Here is a 25,934-nt window from a genome sequence, read left to right on the forward strand (position 1 = left end):
AACGCCAGCCAAGAAGCTCAATGAGAAAACAGACGGCCCTTAACTTACAACCGGGCAATTCATCCAAACTGAGCACAGTCTTCCACAGTGGGAAAGGGCAAGTTTTCACAGAACAGATGGAAACGAAGCCACCCCAGCACCTCAGGTGAGGGAGCACGTGACCCAGCAATGCTGTGGGTCAGTGTGGGCTCACCCGGGAGCGCTCAGTATCAGGAAACATAAGGGCACTGATCACATTCTAAATCTCAGTGCTCCTGGTATATAGATTTAAGTAAAGAAATAGAGATTCATTATAAAAGTCAGTTTATTTTCCCTTTCTGTGTTTCGTATTTTCCTTTTTTGTCAGTAAATGAGCAATACACTGATTGGAAATCTGCATGATTAAATAACATTAACAAGTTCATAAACACACCCCATATCAAAGTATAAAGCAAGAGGTTGAAAAATATCCCCTAACCCAATGCAAATTAGGTATCCCTCAAAATTGCACATTCTCCTCCTAGTTTGCTTGTATAATTTAAAATATATATATATAGAATGATCTGAAAATATTGATAACTAGTATGGAATTCACAGCCCTGAAGATATATATACTCTACATTTTTCTAAAGAACGGACACCCCTCAGGCCCTAGTAATCCATTCATGTGACTCAATGTCACGTACAGACAGTCCTCGGCTTCTGATTTTTGGACTTTACAATGGTGCGAAATGGTTGCAATTTCAACATAATGTATGATATTCAATAAATTACATGATATATTCAACACTTGATTATAAAATAGTTTGTGTTAGATGATTCTGCCCAACTGTGGGCAATTCTAAGTGTTCTGAGTACACTTAGGGTGGATGAGGCTAAGCTGTGGTGTTCAGTAGGTCAGGGGTATTAAATGCATTTGACTTCCAATGGGTTTACTGGGACATAACCCCATCATAAGTCAAAGAGCATCTGTACTTGGCACTTACTAGAAAAAAAGGTCTTTCCCTTTTCTCTAATTCTAGTCTTCTGCTGAGGTAACTCCAGGAAGCTGGTTGTGCCAGAGATCAATCCTCTAAAAATAGACTAAGCAGATTAGCTTTCTAGAGGATCCTAAAGTTCCCAGACAACAAATCCGGGATGGAGTGCTTCGGCTGTGAGTTACACGTCGGAATGTTCAAGATAACTGATGTACCTTATGGTCCTTTACACGTCAGAATGTTCAAGATAACTGATGTACCTTATGGTCCTTGAAAGGAAGACTAAATACTTCCAGGAGTCAAAGTTAATTTGAATGAAGATGGAAGAGAACAAGTTGACAATAATTTGAAGCTATTCATGCTTCTAGAGCTGAATGACGTTGAGATCGGACACAGAGTGACTGAGCCAATCAACAGGCATGTAGTGTGATCTTTCCCACCACAGTGAACAGAGGGATTCTTTGTCCAAGGCAGGCTTGCAGCTCGGTCCAGCTTGAGCATTTGATCAGGATTTGATGCTTCAAAGATGAGCCACTCTCTGTAAACTCATTACCAAAGCAAAATGCAATGATCTCTTCCATTTGTGGAACATATCACCAACACAAACCACGCGTGGCTTTGCCTCCTGCTCACTCCATTCTCAAGGCTAGTGAAAGTTCAAGTCCAAAACAACAGTTAAGGTTAAAACGCTAAACCTCAATAGGCCAAACAACGACGCTGGCAGAGTCAGAGGTCAAAGATGCTGGCAGAGTCAGAAGTCACTCGGCACATTCATGAAACAACAGCAAAAATCATCAACAATAATTCCTGTAGTGTAGAAAACTAGTGCAGCCTTCACCGCTGGTCAGCATCTCAGGTGGCTGGCAGTGTTGAGAGACGCCTGACAATCCAAGATCAGGCTGGAGCTCCTAGACAAACCCAAATTAGGGCAGACCCGAAGCCCCAGTGGTCCTGATGTGGCTGACATTGTTCTTTCTGTCTCGCGGGCACCAGTCACTCCCTCAATATGTGAGCCTGTCTCCTTAGCACGAGAGAGAATATTTCCCTCACTATTAATGGCGAGATAAACACAATTGTACAACTTGTCTGTGAAGAGAAAATAGTATTAAATATGCAGCAACAATTTGCTTCTGTTAGAGTGTCATGTTTCGAACATAATAATGGATTTGGACAATTACATTCATTTTGACTTCATACAAAGATAATGTTTAATCTTCAATGAATTAGAAAATGATTTTGAAAATTATGGCTAATATTACAAAACACTCAACATCGCATTTCAGTTGCCAAAAAAAGAACAATACATACAAATAATTTGCCATAGGCAGAGCAGAGAACTGAGACCAGAGGCTCAGATTAACAACAATGATCCTTATAATAGATAAAGTTTTCTTTCTACTACAATTCCTAGTATGATCACATCAGAAAGTTCATCACAAGATACTTCCCTCTACTTAGCATGGATGTCAGAAATGGAACACAAGTTACATGGCCCAGTCTTTGAAAGCTAGATGGGAATTAGATGAAAGCTCCAAGGTATTCCTGGAGCTGGACTATCCTGGGGCTCCTTGACCACAGCAAGAGGACAGCTGCCTGGAGTAGGGGTGGTGGAGGCTACCTTCAATTACAGTGCCCTGGATTTGAGGACAGGATACTGAATGCATCCCTGGTGCCTTCCAGACTCTCTCAGGTAGACCTGTCTTGAGCACTGTCCCACAATAACGTGCCTGAGTAAGTCACAGCTCATAACAGACAGCAACATTTTAGAAGCACAAAGCCTCAGGAGTTTGAGACCAGCCTGGGCAACATGGTGAAACCACCTCTAGGAAAAATTCAAAAAGTTACCAGGCGTGGTGGCACACACCTATAGTCCCAGCTAATCAGGAGGCTGAGGTGGGAGGACCACCTGAGCCCAGGATCACCTGAGCCCAGGAGGTCAATGCTGTAGTGAGCTGTGATCGTGTCACTGCACCCCAGCCTGGGTGACAGAATGAGACCTGTCTCAAAATAATAAATAAATAAAAATAAACAAGGCCTTACTCTGTATTGGCTATTTCCAAGAAAGTAAAGAATCCCAGCCAAGAATGTCTAGGGCATCGTAAATATTTCCTCAAGAAACTATCAACATTTTAGAACCAGGAAACATGACAGTGTTAATTACAGCAATGCTTCTCTCTTAACTCACTGTTGCTTGGTATACATTGTAATTTACTTCAGAATTCCTAAATTATATTCAGCAGATAGAGGGTAGCCTAGAAAAGTGTACTGATTAGGGGCTGGTGATACTTTAAATAAGTCTCTTCTTGTTTTTCTGAAATCATAAGTGGCAATATTCATTAGACTCAGGTCAAGAGCAAACTGAGAGCCTTTTTCTTCCTTAGAAAGAAGAATGTGAGGTCAGGCACAGTGGCTCATGCCTGTAATCCCAGCACTTTGGGAGGCCGAGTCGGGTGGGTCACCTGAGGTCAGAAGTTCAAGACTAGCCTGGACAATATGGTGAAACCCCGTCTCTACTAAAAATACAAAAATTAGCTGGGTGTGGTGGCAGGCGCCTGTAATCCCAGCTACTCAGGAGGCTGAGGTGGGAGAATCGCTTGAACCCGGGAGGCAGAGGCTGCAGTGAGCCGAGATCGCGCCACCACACTTTAGCCTGGGCAACTGAGCGAGACTCTGCCTCAAAAAAAAGAAGAAGAAGAAGAATGTGTCTTTTAGACTAATAAAATGTTACTTTTCACAAAGCAGCCTTTAAAAGCAATCAAAAATTTTGCTGAAGTGACTGAAGTAAATGCTTTGAACTTAATTAATAGAAAAATGACTTTTTTTTTTTAAAAGGGGCACATACTTACCATGAGAATGAAAAAGTAGAAAACCCACATCCATCCTAGCTTGTCCCGGATAAGAGACACTAAATACTGAAAGGGAGGGAAAAAAAATTACAATATAATTATTTATAAATTCACAAAAGGAAGTAGCTAAAAAGTAGATTAAACATGGCTATTTTAGAAAATAAGAAGGGAACAGGATTTGTATGTTTTGCAGTTTACAAAGCTCTTCCACATACATGTGCCTGCTGTGATTAATGGCCCATTTAAGCATGTAGAGAAATGGAAAAACTGTATAATAGAAGTTGTCAGTTCAGAAGGTTTATTTTTATTCACTTTGCTATTTAGAGAGGAAGATGAACATCCGCAAGCCACTCCCATTTAATCATTCTTTCTTCCAATGAAAGGTACTATAATTGATGCCTCAAAAATAGTTTGTCTTTAAGTATGCCACTCATTTTCCAATTAGGCTGTTTGCTCTCAGTGTTGCAGTACTACCTTTGCATCCTACAGCATATTCTTTTACTTTACTTTCAATTATTGAAAAGGATCTAATTGCACTTATTTAACCCCTTTTCTTTTTTTCTCTTATTATGGTAAGATATAAGTTACATAAAATTTGCCATTTTAACCTTTATTTTTCTTTTTTTTTGAGATGGAGTCTCGCTCTGTCACTGAGGCTGGAGTGCAGTGGCGCAATCTCGGCTCACTGCAAGCTCTGCCTCCCGGGTTCACATCATTCTCCTGCCTCAGCCTCCCGAGCAGCTGGGACTACAGGTGCCTGCCACCTCATCCGGCCAATTTTTTGTATTTTTAGTAGAAATGGGTTTTCACCACGTTAGCCAGGATGGTCTTGATCTCCTGACCTTGTGATCCTCCCGCCTCGGCCTCCCAAAGTGCTGGGATTACAAGCGTACCCTGCCCGGTCCATTTTAACCATTTTTAAGTGTACAATCCAGTGGTATCAGTTACATTCATAATGTTGTACAACCACCACGACCATCTATTTCCAAACTTTTTCCTCATCCAAATAGAAACTCTGTTCCTATTAAGAAGTTAACTGCCCATCTCCCCAGCCCTTGCTAACCTCTTCTTTCTGGTTCCATGAACTGGCCTATGCGAGATATTTCGTGTAAATGGAATCACAGTATTTGTCCTTTTATGTCTGGCTTCTTTAACTTAGCATAATGCTTTCAAGGTAAACTACATTGGAACTTCACTCCTTTTTTTTGGAGATGGAGTCTCGCTCTGTCACTGAGGCTGGAGTGCAGTGGAGCAATCTCTGCTTACTGCAACCTCTGTCTCCCAGGTTCCAGCAATTCTCCTGCCTCAGCCTCCCGAGTAGCTGGGATTACAGGTGTGAGCCACCATGCTCCGCTAATTTTTGTATTTTTAGTAGAGATGAGGTTTCACCACATTGCCCAGGCTGGTTTGGAACTCCTGACCTCAGGTGATTCACTCACTTCAGCCTCCCAAAGTGCTGGGATTACAAGCGTGAGCCACTGAGCCTGGACTTTTTTTTTTTTTTAAATGGAGTCTTGCTCTGTCACCCAGGCTGGAGTGCAGTGGTGCGATCTTGGCTAACTGCAACCTCCTCCTCCCAGGTACAAGCGATTGTCCTGCCTCAGCCTCCCAAGTAGCTGAGGTGCCACACACACCCCGCCCCCACCACCCGGGCTAATTTTTGTATTTTTAGTAGAGACGAGGTTTCACCATGTTGGCCAGGCTGGTCTCGAACTCCTAACCTCAGGTAATCCACCCACCTCAGCCTCCCAGAGTGCTGGGATTAAAAGGGACAAGGTCTTTCTCTGTTGCCTAGGCTGTAGTGTAATGGTATGATCACAGCTCACTGTAACCTCCCTTCATTTCTTTTTAATGGCTCATTAGTATTCCATTGTATGGATATACCACATTTTGTTTCTCCATTCATCTGCTGATGGACCCAAGTTGTTTCCACCTTTTGGCTACTATGAATAATACTGCAATAAATGTTGACATACAAATATCTGAGTCCCAGTTTTTTTTTGTTTTTTTTTTGTTGTTGTTGTTGAGACAGAGTCTTCCTCTGTCACCCAGGCTGGAGTGCAGTGGTGTGATCTTGGCTCACTGCAACCTCCGCCTCCCAGGTTCAAGCAATTATCCTGCCTCAGCCTCCTGAGTAGCTGGGATTACAGGCACCTGCCACCACATCCAGCTAATTTTTGTATTTTTAGTAGAGACCGGGTTTCACCATGTTGGCCAGGCTGGTCTCAAACTCCTGACCTCAAGTGATCCGCCCACCTTGGCCTCCCAAAGTGCTGGGATTACAGGCATGAGCCACAGTGCCCAGCCCCCAGTTTTCAATCTTTTGGGAAATACCTAGGAGTGGAATTGCTGGGTCATATGGTAATTCTATTTAAATTTTTTTGAAGAAGCACCAAAGTATTTTTCACAGAAGCTGCATCATTTTGCATTCCCACCAGCAATGCAGGGCTCCAATTTCTGCACCTCCTCACCAACACGTCACCTTTCCTGTTTTTTAATTACAGCCATCGTAGTAAGTATGAAGTCACAGCTCACTGTGTTTTTGATTTGCATTTTCCTAATGACTAAGGATGCTGAGACTCTTCATGTGCTTATTGGCCATTTGTACATATCTGTCATGAAGATTTGTCCCTGTTTTCTTCTATGAGTTTTATAATTTCAAGTTCTTCAAGTTAGGCCTTTAATCCATTTTGAGGTAATTTTTGCATATGAGGTAAGGTTAGGGTCCAACCTCATTCTTTTTTTTTTTTCTTTCCTCCCCTACTCCTCAGCTCCAACTTCATTCTTTTCACATGGATATCCAGTTTTCCCAATACTATTTATTGAGAGGCCATCCTTTCCCCATTGAATGGTCCTGGCACCCTTGTCAAAAATCAGTTTGGCCACAGACACAAAAGGGTAGCATTCTTCAATCACATTATTACTGAAATGTACACGTGAAAAAAATTAATGCAGAACGACTATGTGATTTATATTAGATCACATCATGTGTAGCAAAAAAGCAGAGGTCTCATCATCCACTACAGGAAGCACAGGGGAGCTCCAAACTGACTGCAACTTTGTATTTTTTTTTTTTTTTTTAGACAGGGTCTTGTCCAGGCAAGTGGCTCATGCCTGTAATCCTAGCACTTTGGGAGGCTGAGGCAGGAGGATCACTTAAGCCCAGGAGTTTGAGATCAGTCTGGGCAACGTGGTGAAACCCTGTCTCTACAAAAAAAAAATACAAACATTAGCTGGGTGTGGTGGTGGGTACCTGCAGTCCAAGCTACTTGGGAGGCTGAGGTGGGAAAATTGCTTGAGTCCCAGAAGACAGAGGTTGCAGTGAGCCAAGATCCTGCCACTGCACTCCAGCCTGGGCATCAGAGCCAGATGCTGTCTCAAAAAAAAAAAAAAAAGAGAGAGAGACAGGGTCTGGCTCTGTCACCCAAGCTGGGCTGGAGTGGTGTGATCATGGCTCACTGCAGCCTTGACTTCCCAGGCTCAAGCGATCCTCCCATCTCAGCCTCCTAAGTAGTTGGGACAGGCACACACCACCATGCTCAGCTAACTTTTTATTTTTTGTAGAGATGAGGGTCTCACTATGTTGCCTGGGCTGGTCTTGAACTCTTGGCCTCAATTAATCCTCCTGCCTTGGCCTCCCAAAGTGCTGGGATTACTGGCATGAGCCACCACACCCAGCCTCATGTACAAGTTTTAATGTGGACATTTGTTCTCATTTCTCTTGGGCAGATACTGCAATTTAATCTTACTGAACCCCTAGTATGTGTCAACAAAAGCACTAAGGATTGGGAATACAAAGATGAAGGAAACAAGCAGAGTACCTGTCACGGTGCATCACCTTTACACCATGACAGGTGCCTACTACAGGACCGCATCAACTGCTATGGCAACCTGAAGGAGAAACAATTATTTACTTGGGAAGTCGGTGAAAGATGGGGCAACAAAGTTATTCAGGGTAAATTAGTACACTGGCTAAGGACAGGGCTGATAGAGTTTAACGCTAAGTGACAGAGTTTGGGATTTCACCCCTTAGGCAATGGGAAATCATTCAAAACTCAACATGGAAGAGGAATGAGTAAAGCTAACAGTGATTTACTCCAGACATGCTTCCCCAACCATGAAGGTCAGTCTAGGACCCAAGTTCACAGTGAGGGATCCGGATACTGGCAGGTGAGGCAATCTAAATAAAAGCAAATTCTCTGAAATACTCATTATAATGCACCCATTTAGTTAGTGAAGAAAACATTCGTAAGGAAGGATAACTTAAAATAATATAATGTCAGAAAAGGATGCCCAATGCAGCCACTCTCTACCCCATAGATGAAGACGTCTGAACTGATGGCTGGGAGCATTTTTCGATTCCCGCTCCAGAGCATGATCAGGTAAGCGTATTTTTCAAGCCTTTGCTAAGGTTTTTGTTTCTTTGGGGATTTTTGCCCTTTAGTCTTATAATCAAATATGCTAAGCATATCCATCATTCATTCCACAAGTAATGTCTACTGTGTGCCAGGCACTGCTCTAGGTACTAAGGTGACAGAAGAACATACAACAAAATGCTGCGCTCAGGAAGCTTATGTTACAGTGGGAGAGACAGACATTAACAAGTGCATATAGACTATTAAAATACGGCTAGGTAGTCAAAGTATTAATGTGGCTTACTTTACCTCAATACTTGTCTCTCATTAACCACTAGCAATCAGACATCAGCAATTCACCCCCACCAAGCAAGTAACAATAATCTTCAAGGTTATTAATGACCTCCTAGTTGTCAAAACTAAGAGCCTAAGAGACAAATCCTTCAGTTCTCTTTCTCCTGACCTCTCTACATCCATGACCTTACTAACGCCTTCTCAAACGCACTTCCCTTGACTACAGGTTACTCTGCTGCCTTCCTCTTTCTTTGACCACTGGGCATTCCCTGAGGCTCAGCCAACATTCTCTTTCCCTATTAAATGTTTCATTCACTTCCACAGGTTCAACTATTTTTATCCATACAGATGACTCTCAGATCCATCTTTCTACAAAATTAGTACTCTACAATCTGTAGTGGTATATCCTAGAAGAGGCATGACTCATGACTCTGCCAGAAAAGAAATATCTGTCCCAGAGAAAGCCTGAATTTATAAAAAAAAAAAAAAAAAAAAAAAAAAGTCAGTGTAAATAATTCTAAGTATAGTAGGCCAATCTTACTGTAGGGATCTCAAACATCCGAGTGCGGAAGAATCACCAAGAAGCCTTGTTGAAAATACAGATCCGTAGGTTCGAACTCAGCGAGTCTGTAGTACACTTGGTGTTCTGTACTTTAATGAGTGTCCCAGATGATTCTGATACCAGACACTTATGGGCCACTCTTTGAGATACAGTCAGAGATTTCTGGACACACAGGAAGCAGAGCGAGTGATTCAGAAACAGCTGCAGAGTCCATGGCCATGTCTGGCGGGGCCCAGGAAGGAACGCGCATGCAGTAGAGTGTCTGGGAGAGGGAGACGGGGGACAGCAATGGTGGGGTCCACATGCCAGGTGGGGATAACAAGAAGCACTCCCCACCATGGAATACCAAGTTCAGCCTGGAAAGAAAGAAGGGGGTGGTGGGCTGGGGCAGAAGGATCTGTCTGTCTTACGAGGTCTTAGCTTATTTGCAGACAGGAAGAATCCAGAAGTATAAGTAGAAAAAAGGAATTAAAAACAGTGGAGAGTCCTTCTACATTAGGATGCATCAGCTGGTCCTTAGAGGAGACGGAAGTCCTTGGGCTCTGGGAACAGCGTTCCACAGCACAAGAGTGCCACCTACCGAGGCCCAGAGGGCAGGTTCACATTCAGCCGCCTCTGAGGGAAGACACCAGAATCCCAGCCACTCTCCTGTTCTCTCACCTGGCCCACTGCAGCTCCAATGCTCCCCGAGCCATCAACAATTCCTGTGACAGTGGCCAAAGCCTCACTGCTCCTTTGGATGAGCTCCTGGCGACCCAAGTCCGCGGAAATAGCAGAACTAATCATATTAGAAGGTCCACCAATAAAAAATCCTGAAGTCATAAACAGAACAGGTTCTTATTAAAACACAATTCACAACCACTAGCAATCTACTGCATGAGGCAAAATAATATCCCAATAGTTTTCTTAATATGTTGGAGAGAAGTGGAAAAAAAAGGAAACCCCCAGATAGTATCATTTTCAAACTATTAATAGATAATTAACATCCACGTTCCTGAAATCCCTTCTTGAATTATGTGACACTCTAGTATATTTTGTAGAACCCAAAGATACAAAAATATAGTGAAACACATAGCCTTTCTAATCCTGCGAAGTTTACATTCATTAATAACTAATTGCACTAGCTTGTCAAATAAATTCTATTATGGTAGAGTTGCATCATATGATCATTCCACTACACAAATTCAACCAGGAATATTGAAAAAAAAGAGCAAAGAGGAAAAAGCCACTGAAATGGTGACTCTATCTGCCACTGCTCTCAGTGAGGCTGCGCATGAATCAGACATGGGATGGCCCAGGTGAATCTGGTCCCACTGCTGGAATCAGTTCCATGTACCCCAAGTAGAATGAGCAGCTCACTCTCCCAGGCATGATCTAAAGTTTAAAATAAGTAACTTTTCTGGCTGGGCACAGTGGCTCATGCCTGTAATCTCAGCACTTTGAGAGGCTGACGTGGGCAGATCACCTGAAGTCAGGAGTTCGAGACCAGCCTGGGCAACATGGTGAAACGGTGTCTCTACTAAAAATACAAAAATTAGCTAGGCATGGTAGCAGGCGCCTGTAATCCCAACTACTTGGGAGGCTGAGGCAGAATCACTTGAACCCAGGAGGTGGAGGTTGCAGTTAGCTGAGATCGCACCACTGCACTCCTGTCTGGGTGACAAGAGCGAGACTCTTTCTCAAAAATAAAGATAAAATTAGAAAGTTTAAAATAAGTAATTTTTCTGGCTGGGGATGGTGGCTCACGCCTGTAATCCCACCATTTTGGGAGGCCAAGGCAGGTGGATCACCTGAGGTCAGGAGTTTGAGACCAGCCTGGGCAACATGGTGAAACCATGTCTCTACTAAAAATACAAAAATTAGCCGGGCGTGGTGGTGCACGCCTATATTACCAGTTACTCAGGAGGCTGAGGCAGGAAAATCACTTGAACCCAGGAGGTGGAGGTTGCAGTGAGCTGAGATCGCACCACTACACTCCAGCCTGGGCAACAGAGCAAGATTCTGTCTCAATAAATAAATAATAAATAAAATAAGTAATTTTTCTATAACATAGTCCCTAAATGCACCCAACTATTTTATCTAGTGCTCAAGTGACAAAATGCTGACCAATTCCAACACAGGAGGAGACACGAGCTATTGTGGATTTTTTTGAAAGCTGGTGAATTGGTCTCCCATGTGGCATCTTTCTAAGTCACTTCTAGAAGTAAGAGCAGAAGCTGGGGCAGTAATCAAAAATCTTAGAAAATCTCTGTCAATAGGGACCGCTTCTGTCACAATAGGACTGAGGAGGTCATGTAAGAAACAGCAGAGAAAAAGAATCTGGAAAAGGAGACGTTTTTCCTTTTAAAATTTGAATTCTCTGAAATTAAGGTTTCAGTACTACTCAAATTCAGGGAGAAAACAGTTTCCCTTTTCCTCTGAATTTAGAGTAACAGAAGCACGGTGGAGCAGAGCCATGTGCCGTACCTGTAACAGTCATGAGAAGGGCATTGACGGACTTATCATTTGGAGAACCTGTGAGGGAAGACACAGACAAACCACGGTGACTTGAAAAGCAGACTCCACGTGCCTCTGCCAACAGTACGCAAAGATCTGAATCTCCGTGACCTCACAAATCACTCCCAGAGACAACAAAGAGACAACTCTCTCTGCCTCTTTCAACTCTGATTTGTAACATCTGCCTCTTGCTGGTGCTCAAGCTAACGAGACTTCTAAAAGCTAAAGAAAAGCTCTACTCCGGTCTCAGCAGCATCTTAAGGGACATATACCAAACCTACTAATTACCATCTTTCCGCTTTTGAAACCTGTTCCCTGTTTATTGTTTTATTGGCTATAATGCCGTGCCTCTGGAGCCTCTCCCAAACAAAGCATGTACACTCCCAAGCAAGCTTTTAGGCAAATTAACAAAGCAAAAGAGATGCCAGTTTCCTCCCAAGACAAATAAAACGATGTGATGACAGGTTTCCCAGGCATTCACAGGACAATGCAAAGGTGGCATATCGGGCCTTGAAGCTGGTCTCCAGGCTCTCCCCAGCACTGGTCCCTGACTCCAAACAAATGCCTTATTCCAACCAGATTAGGGAAGCAAAGGAATTGGTAATTGCAAACGAATACTCACGACTATACCCGATGAGGGACCCAACTGCCAGAAGCAGACTCAGGGCAAGAACTGGTGCTCTCTTCTGTAGTACGTCAGAGATGAAGCCTTGCAAAGTTCCACCTTCAAACAGAGTGTCGAGCAATCAAAATCACTTCTAATTTAGCTCGCTCACCTGAGGCGTGCTCCCCATTTGCCCTCTAGTCTCACTAGCAGCAGCCTGACACTGGTCTATCAAAAAATATGGCTGGGCCGAGCTCGGTGGCTCACACCTGTAATCCCAGCTCTTTGGGAGGCCAAGGCGGGTGGATCACAAGGTCAGGAGATGGAGACCATCCTGGCTAACACAGTGAAACCCCGTCTCTACTAAAAATACAAAAAAATTAGCCAGGCGTGGTGGCGGGCGCCTGTAGTCCCAGCTACTCGGGAGGCTGAGGCAGAAGAATGGCGTGAACCCGGGAGGCGGAGCTTGCAGTGAACCGAGATTGCGCCACTGCACTCCAGCCTGGGTGACAGAGCAAGACTCTGTCGCAAAAAAAATATATAAATATATATGTCTGACTCCCTGAAAAGGGGTCCTCCATAACTTCCTTTTAAGAATAAACCGTTAAATTACCATGATGACCAATGGGGACAGGAGACCACAAATCAGACAGCAAAACATGAAAAAAGGAAAAATTGTCAAAGCCATCAGCTATCCCTTACAAAAACAAGTTGTGAATGCTATTTTTGTTTTTTCTTTTTAATTTGAAAGATAATGAATTAAGAACTATGCCTCGCTGGGCATGGTGGCTCATGCCTATAATCCCAGCACTTTGGGAGACCAAGGCTGGGGGACTGCTTGAGGCCAGGAGTTCAAAACCAGCCTGGGCAACACAGTGCCCTTATCTCTATAAAAGATAAATTAGCTGGGCGTGGTAGCATGTGCCTGTATTCCCAGCTACTTGGGAGGCTGAGGTAGGAGGATCGCTTGAGCCCAGGAGGTTGAGGCTGTGGTGAACCGTATCGTGCCACTGCACTCTAACCTGGGCAACAGAGGAAGACCGTGTCTCAAAAACCAAAAAACTGTGCCTTATAGTATATTGAGGCCAGTAGGTGGGCACAGTGGCTCACGCCTGTAATCCCAGCACTCTGGGAGGCCGAGGTGGGCAAATTGCCTGAGCTCAGGAGTTTGAGACCAGCCTGGGCAATACAGTGAAACGCCATCTCTACAAAAAATCCAAAAAAATTAGCTGGGTGTGGTGGTGCATGACTCTAGCCCCAGGTACTTAGGGAGGATCGCTTGAGCCCAGGAGGTTGTGGCTGCAGTGAGCCAAGATCGTGCCACTGCACTCCAGCATGGGCGACAGGGCAGTACCCCCATCTCCAAAAAAAAAAAGTGGCTAGTAAATATTCACTAAAATAAAATTTAGCAGTTATGGTTTGCTAATAGGACACAATTTTTAAAAAGCAGGGATATGAATCTTTCAAGCAACAATGTCACATACAGCACCATTCTGAGTTCTAGGGGCTATGGGACATCTGGTGTGCCCTTATCAGATAGCAGGCAGCTGGACAATTTCAACTTCAGAGGATACAGAATATGGTGAGGTCTAAAGATGGCAACCTCACCTTTGGCTCTGGATTTAAGAATACGGGCAGCCAAGTTCAAATACAGCAATAGTAGACTGCCTAGCATAGACTGTGTGCTTTCACAAGCTCACAGCAGTTGAGTCTCACCACAATTCTAAATGTTAACATTATTGAAGGTTATTAAGATCTGGCATAGCCATCTAAGTAATACCCACTAAAATACATTCTGCTCCTCTGTCTTACTTCCTTGTTCATACTTATTACTTCCTTGTTGATACTTCTAGCTACAGCAAAAAAACACTATTAAAATCTTCATTTATAATGAAACAACTGTAAAACATTCACAAAAATTAATCCCTGCTGTTACGTCTACCTCTATGATCTGACGACCTACACACTAAGGTGTATTTCCCCTTTATCCTCAGCGGATATGTTCCATGACCCCCGTGGATGCCTGAAACCACAGACAGCACCAAACTCTATATACACTATGTTTTTTTCTATACATACATACCCACGATCAAGTTTAATTTATAAGGTGGGCACAGAAATTAACAATAACTAACGACAAAATAGAAAATAATAACAATACACTGTAACATAAGTTATGTGAATGGTCTCTCTGAAAATATCTTATTGTACAGTATTAAGAGTAACTGAAACTTCAAAAAGTGAAACCACAGATAAGTGGGGGACTGGTGTATTCTTCCTTATTAGGCTGGGGAAGATGGGGAAGGCGGGAGGTAGATACGATGAATACGTTCACATTCTAACTTGGATCTCTGACATACAATTAGCTTTAGAGCTAAGATATCACTGAGAAAGCCGTATGAAAGGATTGCATTTAAAGCGATTCCCATGTGCTTCCTGAGACAAAAGAACTGATCCATCAACAAAGGACTAAGAAAAAAGAGTCCAATAAATCACAGCGCTGCCTTAGGCTGGGTCTTCCTTTCTATGGACCTCATTTTTTCTTCTTTTTTTTTTTGAGTTTGGCTGTTTACTAGTAGGACAGTTTAGGGAAAATGGCTGTAGAATAAATAATAAAACTTTAAATGAGGCCAGATTTCACAACCCAGTAAAAGATCACTAGTGACTAACTCTTTATTATGGAAAAGACGCATCACTGGCATACCTATGATCCCTCCAACGTCGTACCAAATGGACAGCTTGTCGGCTTCCGCCTCCTTCCAGCCGAAGTTGTTACTCAGATAAAAGGGGAGCCAGAAGAAGAAGGAGTAATTCACTAACTTCAAGCAGGCGTAGGCCAGTGAGTACTACAAGAAAAGCATTCAACTATCAGCGAGGGACAAATAGCACAGCATGACCACCATTTTAATGTCATTTAAAAGCAAAACAAAATAAAGGAATTTAGGATGAACAGAACCTGATTTTACAATTAAACATCTCTACAAACTCCCACATGCCTGACTTCAGCTAGTCTCCCTCTGCTTTTCATCCCTGTTAACTTCTAGACAGGCATGTACAGCAGGCCTTTGGAACAAAAAACACCTATGGCTACTTCTTAGCTGTCTCCAGTTTCTCCTCCTATCAGTTCTCTGGTAGAAACAAGCCAGTGTTTTGAACCTATAAGGCAGGGCACATGCCCACATTTCTTTATTCACACAAAGATGAGTGATATTCACGCCACTAACTAGCGTTAACCATAGGCAAAGAAGTCCAGGAAGCATCACGGCTTTTACTGGGAGCAGCCAAACGGACTTGGTTATTCTACTCCTTGCCAAGGCAACACTGAACAACAGAGAGCAAAGGGACTACACTACAGTTCCAAGGTCTAAGAAAAGCAGCAGCATGATAATTCCTTTCACACTAGTTTCCAAAAGCTCCACATTCCCCGGTCTGGTGGCAAAGAAGAGAGTCTCTGGCGAGTCAAAAATGAAAGAACATGTCATCATCGGCCTTGTGGCTCTCCCTTGAGGGGAAAAAATGCTGCAGCTGCATGAAGATGTGGTGGGGCTGAGACTCCTATATTCAACACATTACTACCAGGAAATCCTGACATTTAGCATCAAAGGAAAAAGGGTGGGGGAACAGACGGGCTGACTTCAAAGGGTGTCTGGCTAGTATATTCTTTTCCCTGGAGCTGCCAGTTATTCCCTAGGTATCACTTGTTTTAAAACAGCTTCCCTGGCAGGCAACAGCCACCCCCTAGAGAGCCAAATCCCAATCACGAGTGCATTCTGACCAGACAGCCTGCTACAAAGACAAAGGAATTAAGTTAACTAGATTTCCTTTACATCCCTGCCCATGTCAGAGAACAATAGCTTGTGAAGAACAAAGGAACTGCAAAAGAAGTCCATATTTAGTCACAACAAAGTTCTTTCTCAAAAATTAAACTATTACCAGCAGAGTATTTTAAAAACCAGTTAAAAGATAATAATCAATAGCATAAGAACAGGTCTAAAGCAACCTGCATTTCTCTTATATCATATATCATCACTGGGTTAAAGAATTGTGGAAAATTACATTTTAACTCATACTTAACTCTGTTGGAAACGTTAGTTCTCTCAGCTTGGGGGCACCGACAGAAGGGGATTGACAGGCATGTATTAAGATGGCCTACAGATCACTCTACCTGAGGGATCACATTCATAAAGCACCATTGACAAATGAAATAACAATAGGTGCTTGTTCAAAACACAACAGCCCAATGTTACAGGCCCCAGGGAAGACTGGAATAATTTCTATTCCATGGGAAGGGGAACTGAGACACACGGATGGGTTGTGTGACTTACCCCAGGTGTCACAGAAAGTTAGTGGGTAAGCTGGAAACATAACCTAGGCCTCTTAATTTCCACTCCAGTGCTAGAGCACCCGAAACATCAAGACAGAAAAACTGCAGCAGAAGGGATTTAGTGTAGACGTTAGAAGGCTTTCCTGACTGCACAGGCTGTGGAAAACACCGGAATGCATTACCAAGAAAGACTGTGGAGGGCTCTGTTCTGGACCCTTTAAAAGGGGGCAAGCCGGGCGCAGTGGCTCATGCCTGTAATCCCAGCATTCTGGGAGGCCAGAGTGGGAAGATCATGAGATCAAGAGATGGAGACCATCCCGGCTAACACGGTGAAGCCCTGTCTCTACTAAAAATACAAAAAATTAGCCAAGCATGGTGGCATGCACCTGTAATCCCAGCTACTCGGAGGCTGAGGCAGGAGAATCGCTTGAACCCGGGAGGCGGAGGCTGTGGTGAGCCGAGACTGCGCCACTGCACTCCAGCCTGGGTGACAGAGCAAGACTCCATCTCAAAAACATAAATAAATAAATAAATAATAAAAGGGGGCAAAGCAGACTTAGGAACCATTCACAGCCCTTCTTCTTGGTCCACATATAACTCTATAATACTTCAAAAGGCCCAAAAGCACACATTAAAAAATATCAGTTTTGCCTTTTTAATCACATACCAGATCAGGGTCAGGAAAGCAGGGCTCTTTGGCCAAGTCTGGCCACGCCTAACTGCCCCATGTTTTCGGTGGCTTATTTTGCTCTACAGAGCTGAGTAGTTGGGGGAGAGACTGGATGGTTCCCCGAAGTCAAAAATATTTACTCTCTCCCTCTTCATGGAAAAGGTTTGTCAACCCCTGCATTAGAGATCAGATAAGCTGAGGGGCACTAGACAACATTCCTCAGAATATATATTCCTAAAATAAAGTATCCAACAGAGGCTCAATACTTAAGGAAGCTTTATCCCAGGCAGAGGAGATGTCACGGGCTCTCATGCCTCCCTGGCTGTGGTGAGACGTGAGCGGTCCTTACCGGTATGACTCCAGGAAGGCAACACGCCTGGTAGAAGCTTATTGCCTTGACTTGGGCAACAGAACTATCGTCTTGGATTGAATAATTCGGCTCATATTCGTCTTCATTTTCACCATCATTAATTAACGGCCTGTGTGAGTCTTCTTCAAAGTTTTCTTCTGCCTCAATACCTGAGAGACCTAAAACAACAGCGACAGCCACTGTTTATGGAGTGCCTACCATGTGCGAAGGGCTCTGCATACATCCCTACTTATGGGGTGATGTTATTTTTATCTCCATTTTACAGAAGCAGCAACCAAGGTCCAGAGACCAAGGTCAACTAAGGTCAATTAAAGTCACACAGTCTATCTAAAAATACTCAAAAGATAGAAGAATTGTACATCTGTTTGCTTCTGTGGTTTCGTTTGTATATAATCTGTATTTAACTACAGGTTAAGTATCATTTTCGTGAATCATTTTTATGGATGAAAAGAAATGTTTCAAGAAGTGAAATTAGAAATACATCCATGTTCATTCCTTGCCAGTGTCTCAATTATAAAAATCATTTGCAAATGCGAATATTTTCCTGTATCTATAAAAGACGTGCATCACTCCCCTCAAACACGTCCAGCTGTGCCAGGGGCTGGCTATAATGTCGACAGGACTCAAACAGCAGTACTGTTCTCCTTTCACTCACTAAAAGGAGCTCAGAGTTTTCCTAGGAAAAAAAAGATTCGATTTCTTGGCCTCAGATTTCCTTTTGGCCATAATAGTAAGACGTTCAGAATAGAAGGGGCGGCTTCTCCTCACCAATTTCTTCTGGTGACACCAGGAGTCCAAAGAAGATAACGATCCCACCAGCAAACTGCACAGACGCCGTCACCAGAAAGGCATACTGGAGGAGAGGGGGGAAAGGTGGTCCTTACATATCTGGGGGCAGTCATCACAAGCACATTCATTAAAGTTGTGTTGGGGGAGGTGGGGGTGGGGGAGAGGTGGGAAGGGAGACCGGAAAGCAAGGGAGCACCCAGAGCTTCTACTGGGCCAGGCGCTGTGCAAAGTGTTCTACTCGTGTTTTCTCATTTAATTCTTCCTGGTGATTCTATGAGGCTCAGAGAGGAGAATTTAAGGTCCCCTGGATACTAAGTGGTACTATTATGATTGTGAAATTAGACAAGCTCCAAAAATCTAGTTCTTTGCATCACACAGCCTCCCATAAAAGACAGTATCTGCCCTTGAAGATATTGCATTACAGTTGAGGAGATTAAATACATGAGACAATATTATAAAGCACCATGTAGTTGAATAAATGAGAAGGCCCAATCCTACTGAGAAACATACACAGGAATCCAGATGAAGGAAAGAGCTGAAGAGGCTGAAGCAGTAAGACAATGTCTTAGGGAAGAACGGAAAATCAAAGCCAATTGCCCATCTTTCCAGGCACACGGTAAGCAAAGGCACAGGGCGGAAGGAGAGAGAAAGCTCATTGCACGACTCAAGGAGAGGGTTTCTGCTAGGGGATAATAGGGAAGAAAACTGATTTGGAAAGGTGACAGCTAGATTAAAGACTCTCAACCCCCAGGCTGCACAGCTGAATTTTTATTTAACAGAGAATGGAACCTGATGTGGACACTGAATTTTTAAACCAATGAGTGACAAAATTAAAGCAGTGTTTCCAGAAGTCAAATCTGAGAGCAGCACAGAAGGTGAACTGAAATTTTCATCTGAACCAACTATACAATCCAGGTGTGAGGCTAAGAAGCCTAGAATAAAGGTGGCCATGAATGAAGGGAATGAAGGAGTTCTCAATGACCCTAACTACACCAAAATTCTTGGTGAGCTGTTTAAAAATGTATCTACCTTTTAAAAGAGCAAACTTACTTTGAATAATTTAGGTTTTTGAATAGGTAATATATTCACATGATTCAAGCAATAGAGGAATAAGATGTACAGTAAAGCTGGGCACAGCAGCTCATGCCTATAATCCCAGCACTTTGGGAGGCCGAGGTGGGCAGATCACCTGAGGTCAGGAGTTCGAGACTAGCCTGGCCAACATGGTGAAATCCCATCTCTACTAAAAATACAAAAATTACCCAGGCGTGATGGCGTACACCTGTAATCCCAGCTACTCAGGAGGCTGAGGTAGGAGAATCCCCTGAACTCAGGAGGTTGCGGTGAGCTGAGATCATGCCATTGCACTCCAGCCTGGGTGACAGAGTGAGACTCTGTCTTGGGGAAAAAAAAAAAAAAGTACAGTAAAAGCTCTCCCTCCTACCCCACCTTCCCCATCTGCTCAATTCTCCCAATTTTCCCAACATATAACCATTGTTGTTCATTTTTACTGCCCAGAAATTGTTTTGGAAACATACAAGCTAATACAAGCATATTCTCTTTCATTCTTCCTTCTTGCACAAATGGCATTCAATACACAGTTTTGCATCCTTGCTGTCTTCACTTAGCACATTATTTTTTTTTTTTGAGACGGAGTCTCGCTTTGTCACTCAGGCTGGACTGCAGTGGCGCGATCTTGGCTCACTGCAACCTCTGCCTCTCGGGTTCAAGCAATTCTCTGCCTCAGCCTCTGGAGTAGCTGGGAATACAGGTGCCCGTGAATATGCCCGGCTAATTTTTGTATTTTTAGTAGAGACAGGGTTTCATCATGTTGGCCAGGCTGGTCTTGAACTCCTGACCTCGTGATCCACCTGCCTCGGCCTCCCAAAGTGCTGAGATTACAGGAGTGAGCCACCACGCCCGGCCCACTTAGCACACTTTTGAGATTGTTGCAGTGCACTGCTCTCTAACAGTTCATACAGAGCTTCCTCATTCGACTTCACAGGTGCACAGCATTGCTTTGAACAGGTTTATCATGGTTGAACTATGACCCTGTTGCTGACAGTTGTGTTCACTCTTTGGCTATTATAAACAATGCCAAAAAAAGAATCTTGTAGATGCATCATTTGCATGTGTTTCAGTCTATTCATCTGTGTGAATAATTCCTGGAGGTGGAACTACTCAGTGTGCGTAGTTGTAATTTTGACAGACGCTTTCATATTGACCCCTCCAAGAGTTAGTGACTCTGTTAGTCTTTCAACTGCAATGCCTGTCTCTTCAGGTTCTTACAAGTAGAACATGTTTTCAAACTTTTGGATTTTTAAAAGTCTAATAAGTATACAGTATAGCTTTTCTTCCTTTTTTTTTTTAAACAACATAGCTTTAATTTGCATTTCCCTGCTGCCTAAGTTCCATAAGAACAGAGATTTTTGTCTCTGTTGGTCAGTTCTATATTCTATAGTTCCAAGAGCACATATAGGGAGTTAAATATTTATTAAATGAATAAGCAGTGAGTAGAATATTTTACATATGTTTACAAGCCATTTCTACATCTTTTACATGAACTATACATTCAAATTCTGTATCTTTCTGTTGTTGGTCTTTTGCTTATCAATTCATGGATGCTCTTTACATATTAGGGGGATTACTCTTTGCTTTTTGGTGTTTTCTTTTTTGAGACAGGGTCTTGCTCCATCACCAAGATTGGAGTGCAGTGGTGTGTCTTGGCTCACTGTACCCTCCAGCTCCCAGGCTCAAGCAATCAATCCTCCCACCTCAGCCTCCTGAATAGCAGGGACTACAAGCATACACCCCCCACACTCAGCGAATTTTTTAGTTTTTTTGTAGATACAAGGTCTCATTATATTGCCCAGGCTGATCTTGAACTCCTGGGCTCAAGTGATCCTTCTACTTCAGTCTCCCAAAGTGCTGGGATTACAGGTGTGAGCCACCATGCCTGACCCAGATTAGTCCTTTATCTGTAACATGAGTTGCAAATACTTCTCAAGTGGTTATATGCCTTTAGACTCTCCATAGTGTTTTTGTTATGAATAATTTTTTATGTGTTTGAATATATCAGAAGTTTATGTACTTTTAATTAATATATCAGAAGTTTGTCTACTTTTTTTTTTAATTTATTTATTTCTGAATGGAGTCTCACTCTGTCACCCAGGCTGGAGTGAAGCGGTGTGACCTTGGCTCACTGCAACCTCCACCTCCTGGGTTCAAATGATTCTCCTGCCTCAGCCTCCAGAGTAGCTGGGATTATAGGCATGTGCCACCACGCCCAGCTAATTTTTGTATTTTTTGAGTAGAGACGAGGTTTCACCATGTTGGCCAAGCTGGTCTCAAACTCCCGACCTTGGGTGATCCACCTGCCTTGGCCTCCCAAAGTGCTGGGGTTACAGGCGTGAGCCACCACGCCCGGCCAGAAGTTTGTCTATTTTTAATACAAGCCTTGCCCTATCCAGACACAGTTCTACAAAGATTAAATGGCCAAAGTATTATTTAATACATAAAAAGCAACACACATGTGCACACACATAGAGAGAGAGAGAGCACCAGAGCTCGAAAACAATACCTACCTCATAACCATACTGAAGAACAGAATAAGCTAGGCATGCTCCCAAAATGTTGCCCACCGAAGCACAGGCACTCCAGAGACCAAAAACAACTCCTCGTCTAAGATGGAAAACAGTGGGAGACAAAGGGCCATGGTCAGAAGAGATACTCAGGGCAGTTCAAAATACAAAACAGCCAAAACAACCAAGGTGCATACTACCCAGACTAAACATGCTATTTAAAAAGTTTTTTAAAATACACAAAAATGAGCTGGGCGCAGTGGCTCACATCTGTAATCCCAGTACTTTGGGAGGCTAAGGCGGGCAGATCACCTGAGGTCAGGAGTTCGAGACCAGCCTGACCAACATGCAGAAACCCCATCTCTACTAAAAATACAAAATCAGCTGAGCGTGGTGGCATGCGCCTGTAATCCCAGCTACTCGGAAGGCTGAGGCAAGAGAATAGCTTCAACCCGTGAGGCGGAGGTTGCAGTAAGCCGAGATCACGCCACTGCACTCCAGCCTTGGCAACAGAGTGAGACTCCACCACCCAAAAAAAAAAAAAAAAAAAAACTATCCAGAATATAAGGCTCCCAAAACTCGATAAAATATGACAACAGACAATGCAATAGAATGTTAAAAAGTATGAATCTACAATCATCTCAAAATACAAAGTCCTTGAAAGGTGGGCAAAAGATTTTAATAGATACTTCACACAAAAAAATATACAAATAAGCACATGAAAAAACACTCAATTGGCCAGGCGAGGTGGCTCACGCCTGTAATCTCAGCCTTTGGGAGGCCTGAGGTGGGCAGGTCACTTGAGGTCAGGAGTTTGAGACTAGCCTGACCAACATGATGAAACCCCGTATCTACTAAAAATACAAAAATTAGCTGCGCATGGTGGCTGCACACGTATAATCCCAGCTACTTGGGAGGCTGAGGCAAGAGAATCACTTGAAACCAGGAGGCGGAGGTTGCAGTGAGCCAAGATCGCACCACTGTACTCCAGCCTGAGTGACAGGGCGAGACCCTGTTTCAAAAGCAAAACAAAGCAAACACTTTTTAAAAAGATGCTCAACGTCATTAGACATTAGAAAAATGGAAATTAAAGTAACAATGTGATATAATTACACACTTATTAGAATGGCTAAAATCAAAAAACACCAAGCATGCCAAGTGTTGGGAAGGGCACAGAGCAATAAGAACCCTTATGCTCTGCTGATGGGAATGTAAAATGGTATGACCACTTTGGAAGAGACTGCCAGTGTCTTAAAATGGTAAACACAGTTGGGCGCAGTGGCTACGCCTATAATCCCAGCACTTTGGGAGGCCGAGGTGGTTGGATCACCTGAGGTCAGGAGTTCGAGACCAGCCTGACCAACATGGAGAAACCCTGTCTCTACTGAAAATACAAAAAATTAGCTGGGCATGATGGCGGGCGCCTGTAATCCCAGCTACTCGAGAGGCTGAGGCAGGAGAACCGCTTGAATCCAGGAGGCGGAGGTTGCAGTGAGCTGAGATCACGCCATTGCACTCCAGCCTGGGCAGTAAGAGCAAAACTCCGTCTTGGGAAAAAACAAACAAAAAAGAAAAGGAAATACACACCTAGCATATGATCCAGCCATTCTACTCCTAGGTATTTACCCAAGAGAAATGAAAGCATATGTCCACACAAGGATATGTACACAAATGTTCCCAGGAGCTTTATTTGTAATAGCCCAAAACTGAAAACAACCCAAATGTTCATCTGCAGGTGAATGAATAAACATGAATAAATTTCTAATTATGCTGAATAAAAGAAGATACAAAGCCTGGGCATGATGGCTCATGCCTGTATTCCCAGCACTTTGGGAGGCCAAGGCAGAATAGCTTGAGGCCAGGAACTTGAGACCAGCCTGGGCAACACAGACCCTTTCTTTACAGGAAAAAAAAAAAAAAAAGATGACTCAAAAAAAGAGTACATGATTCCATTTATATATAAAATTATGGCTGGGCACGGTGGCTCATGCCTGTAATCCCAGCACTTTGGGAGGCCGAGGCAGGCGAAATCACCTGAGGTCAGGAGATCGAGACCAGCCTGACCAACATGGAGAAACCCCATCTGTACTAAAAATGCAAAACTAGCCAGGTGTGGGGGCACATGCCTGTAATCCCAGCTACTCAGGAGGCTACAGCAGGAGAATTGCTTGAACCTGGGAGGTCGAGGTTGCAGTGAGCCGAGATTGCGCCATTGCAATGGGCAATAAGAGCAAAACTCCATCTCAAAAAAAAAAAAAAAAAAAAAAAAATTAGCTGGACATGGTGGTACACGCCTGTAGTCCCAGCTACTCGGGAAGCTGAGGCAGGAGAATCACTCAAACCCGGGAGGCGAAGGTTGCAGCGAGCCAAGATCACCCCACTGCACTCCAGCCTGGCGACAGAACAAGACTCTGTCTCAACAACAAAAAAGAAAAAAAAAGCTCCTTGAAGGTTTAGGGGGAAAAAATATCCCATTTGATCAAGCCCCAAAGTCTGGCGTTCTTCATCTGAATCTAATTAGAGCCCTTGTTACATGACCTTGGGCGGGTCAACATGAATAACCTTTGACCTCAATTTCCTTATCTTTAATGTAAAAAGGTTAAATAAGATCACTCTCAAAAAAGGGCAGGGAAGGCAAAACCCAAAGGAAGATACACGACGGATAGTAAATGAGATTTTTATGTTCTCTAAAGAAACGATGAGTAAAATAAAAAACTGAGACCTCATGCCTTGGCCCACACTTGGAATCTGCCCACAGCCCAAAGAGTGGTAGGAGTGTGTCTCCTGGGCCGGATCACTTCTAAGGTCCACGCCATTTCCAACGCACACTGATGTGAAACCCTCTCTCCCTGAACAACTCTGACTTGCTAACGAAAGTTGTGGATGATATCTAAGGCATCAAAGTAACTGACTTTGCCAAGTCTGAAAAATCCATCATGGAAACCACTTAAACAGAGAAATCAGAGAGGAAGGAAGTACCATACCCAGCTTTCCCAAACCAGTTGCCCATAACAGCAACCACACAGGGCCAACCAGTGGACTGCAGCAGGCCGTTCACAATCCACAGGCAGCAGTACAGCCATTTGTTGTAGAAATGCAGCCATTCTGTGAGTGCGCCAAAGACAAACACCTTGAAGAGGAGGAAACAAAAGGAATATGTAACAGCCACACTGACACTTTCAGTGGACGCCACTCTACCCACTTGCTTCAGAGTAGAGACCACGTGAAGGATACACTCACACAGCCAGTGCCCGTAAGTCCGGTGGCCAGCATCACAAAGATCCTGCTCAGAGCTGCAATGAGGAGGCAGCCACCCAATCGCTGCCCACCAGAGAGGAGGAGATGCCAAAGACATAAAGTCATGAAGCTATCAGCCCTCCAACTGACATCTTCAAAGCTAAAAAGTGAATTCCTCATTTTACATCTATTTCCATCTCCTCACCCTCAGACTGTGCATGTGGAGGGAACAGCAACCTCCAGAGGGCTGCTGTGAGGACAGAACGAGCCCAGGGAGGCCACCTTTCCCAGAGCAGTGCCAGGCACCGCTATGGGCAGAGGCACGGGGCGAGTGCCAGCCACTGTATGGCTACAGCTCCTGAGTTAATCAACGAAAGCGAAACCTATCAAACTTGTGATCTGCTGAATCATTTAGCAGCTTTCATCAAGGGGCTGCTTCTTTCCAGGCATTTTGCTCAAGTGGACATTTTATCTACAGTCAAACTATATTTTGAGAATACCCTGCATGATTAAAAAATAGTATGTACAATACTGTCTAGTTCCAGTTATAAGACATTCTGGAATAAGCAAAACTGTACACAGAAAAATGATCAGGGGTTGCCAGGGGCTGGAGAAAGGAGGGGAGGTCACAAAACTACTCATTTGTTGAAAGTCTGAACAATATGCTTAAAAAGGGCAAGTTTATGTACAAACTGCAGTTTTTAAAAAATATATAAAACACAAAAAAGTCTGTACACAGGTTTTAAAATGATATGTTTATTATGTATGGGTGAGCAACTCATAAATAAATAAAGTGCTTCCATCTCTAAAATGTCAAGGGGAAAAAAAGGTTTTACTTACACTCAAATGA

General features: G+C 43.5%; 1 protein-coding gene across 2 annotated transcripts in view; it reads right to left on the reverse strand.

Annotated features, from left to right (window-relative positions):
* Positions 1 to 286: 286 nt before the first annotated feature.
* The window catches only part of SLC37A3 (solute carrier family 37 member 3), a 59,746-nt gene continuing 34,098 nt past the window's right edge, over positions 287 to 25,934 (reverse strand). The window contains exons 6-15 of one of the 2 annotated variants that reach the window (XM_030826001.1): positions 24,832 to 24,977; positions 21,851 to 21,947; positions 18,246 to 18,330; positions 17,457 to 17,635; positions 14,818 to 14,959; positions 12,132 to 12,233; positions 11,480 to 11,527; positions 9,674 to 9,825; positions 3,803 to 3,868; positions 287 to 2,042 (exon numbers count right to left, since the gene is read on the reverse strand). In XM_030826001.1, coding sequence (XP_030681861.1) covers positions 1,950 to 2,042; positions 3,803 to 3,868; positions 9,674 to 9,825; positions 11,480 to 11,527; positions 12,132 to 12,233; positions 14,818 to 14,959; positions 17,457 to 17,635; positions 18,246 to 18,330; positions 21,851 to 21,947; positions 24,832 to 24,977 — 1,110 coding nt within the window. In that variant the 3' untranslated portion in view covers positions 287 to 1,949. The remainder of the gene's footprint in view (positions 2,043 to 3,802; positions 3,869 to 9,673; positions 9,826 to 11,479; positions 11,528 to 12,131; positions 12,234 to 14,817; positions 14,960 to 17,456; positions 17,636 to 18,245; positions 18,331 to 21,850; positions 21,948 to 24,831; positions 24,978 to 25,934) is intronic. The other variant, XM_030826002.1, reaches the window with a different exon arrangement.

Source organism: Nomascus leucogenys, chromosome 13 (genome assembly GCF_006542625.1).
Source record: "Nomascus leucogenys isolate Asia chromosome 13, Asia_NLE_v1, whole genome shotgun sequence".
Classification (NCBI taxonomy): Eukaryota; Metazoa; Chordata; class Mammalia; order Primates; family Hylobatidae; genus Nomascus; species Nomascus leucogenys.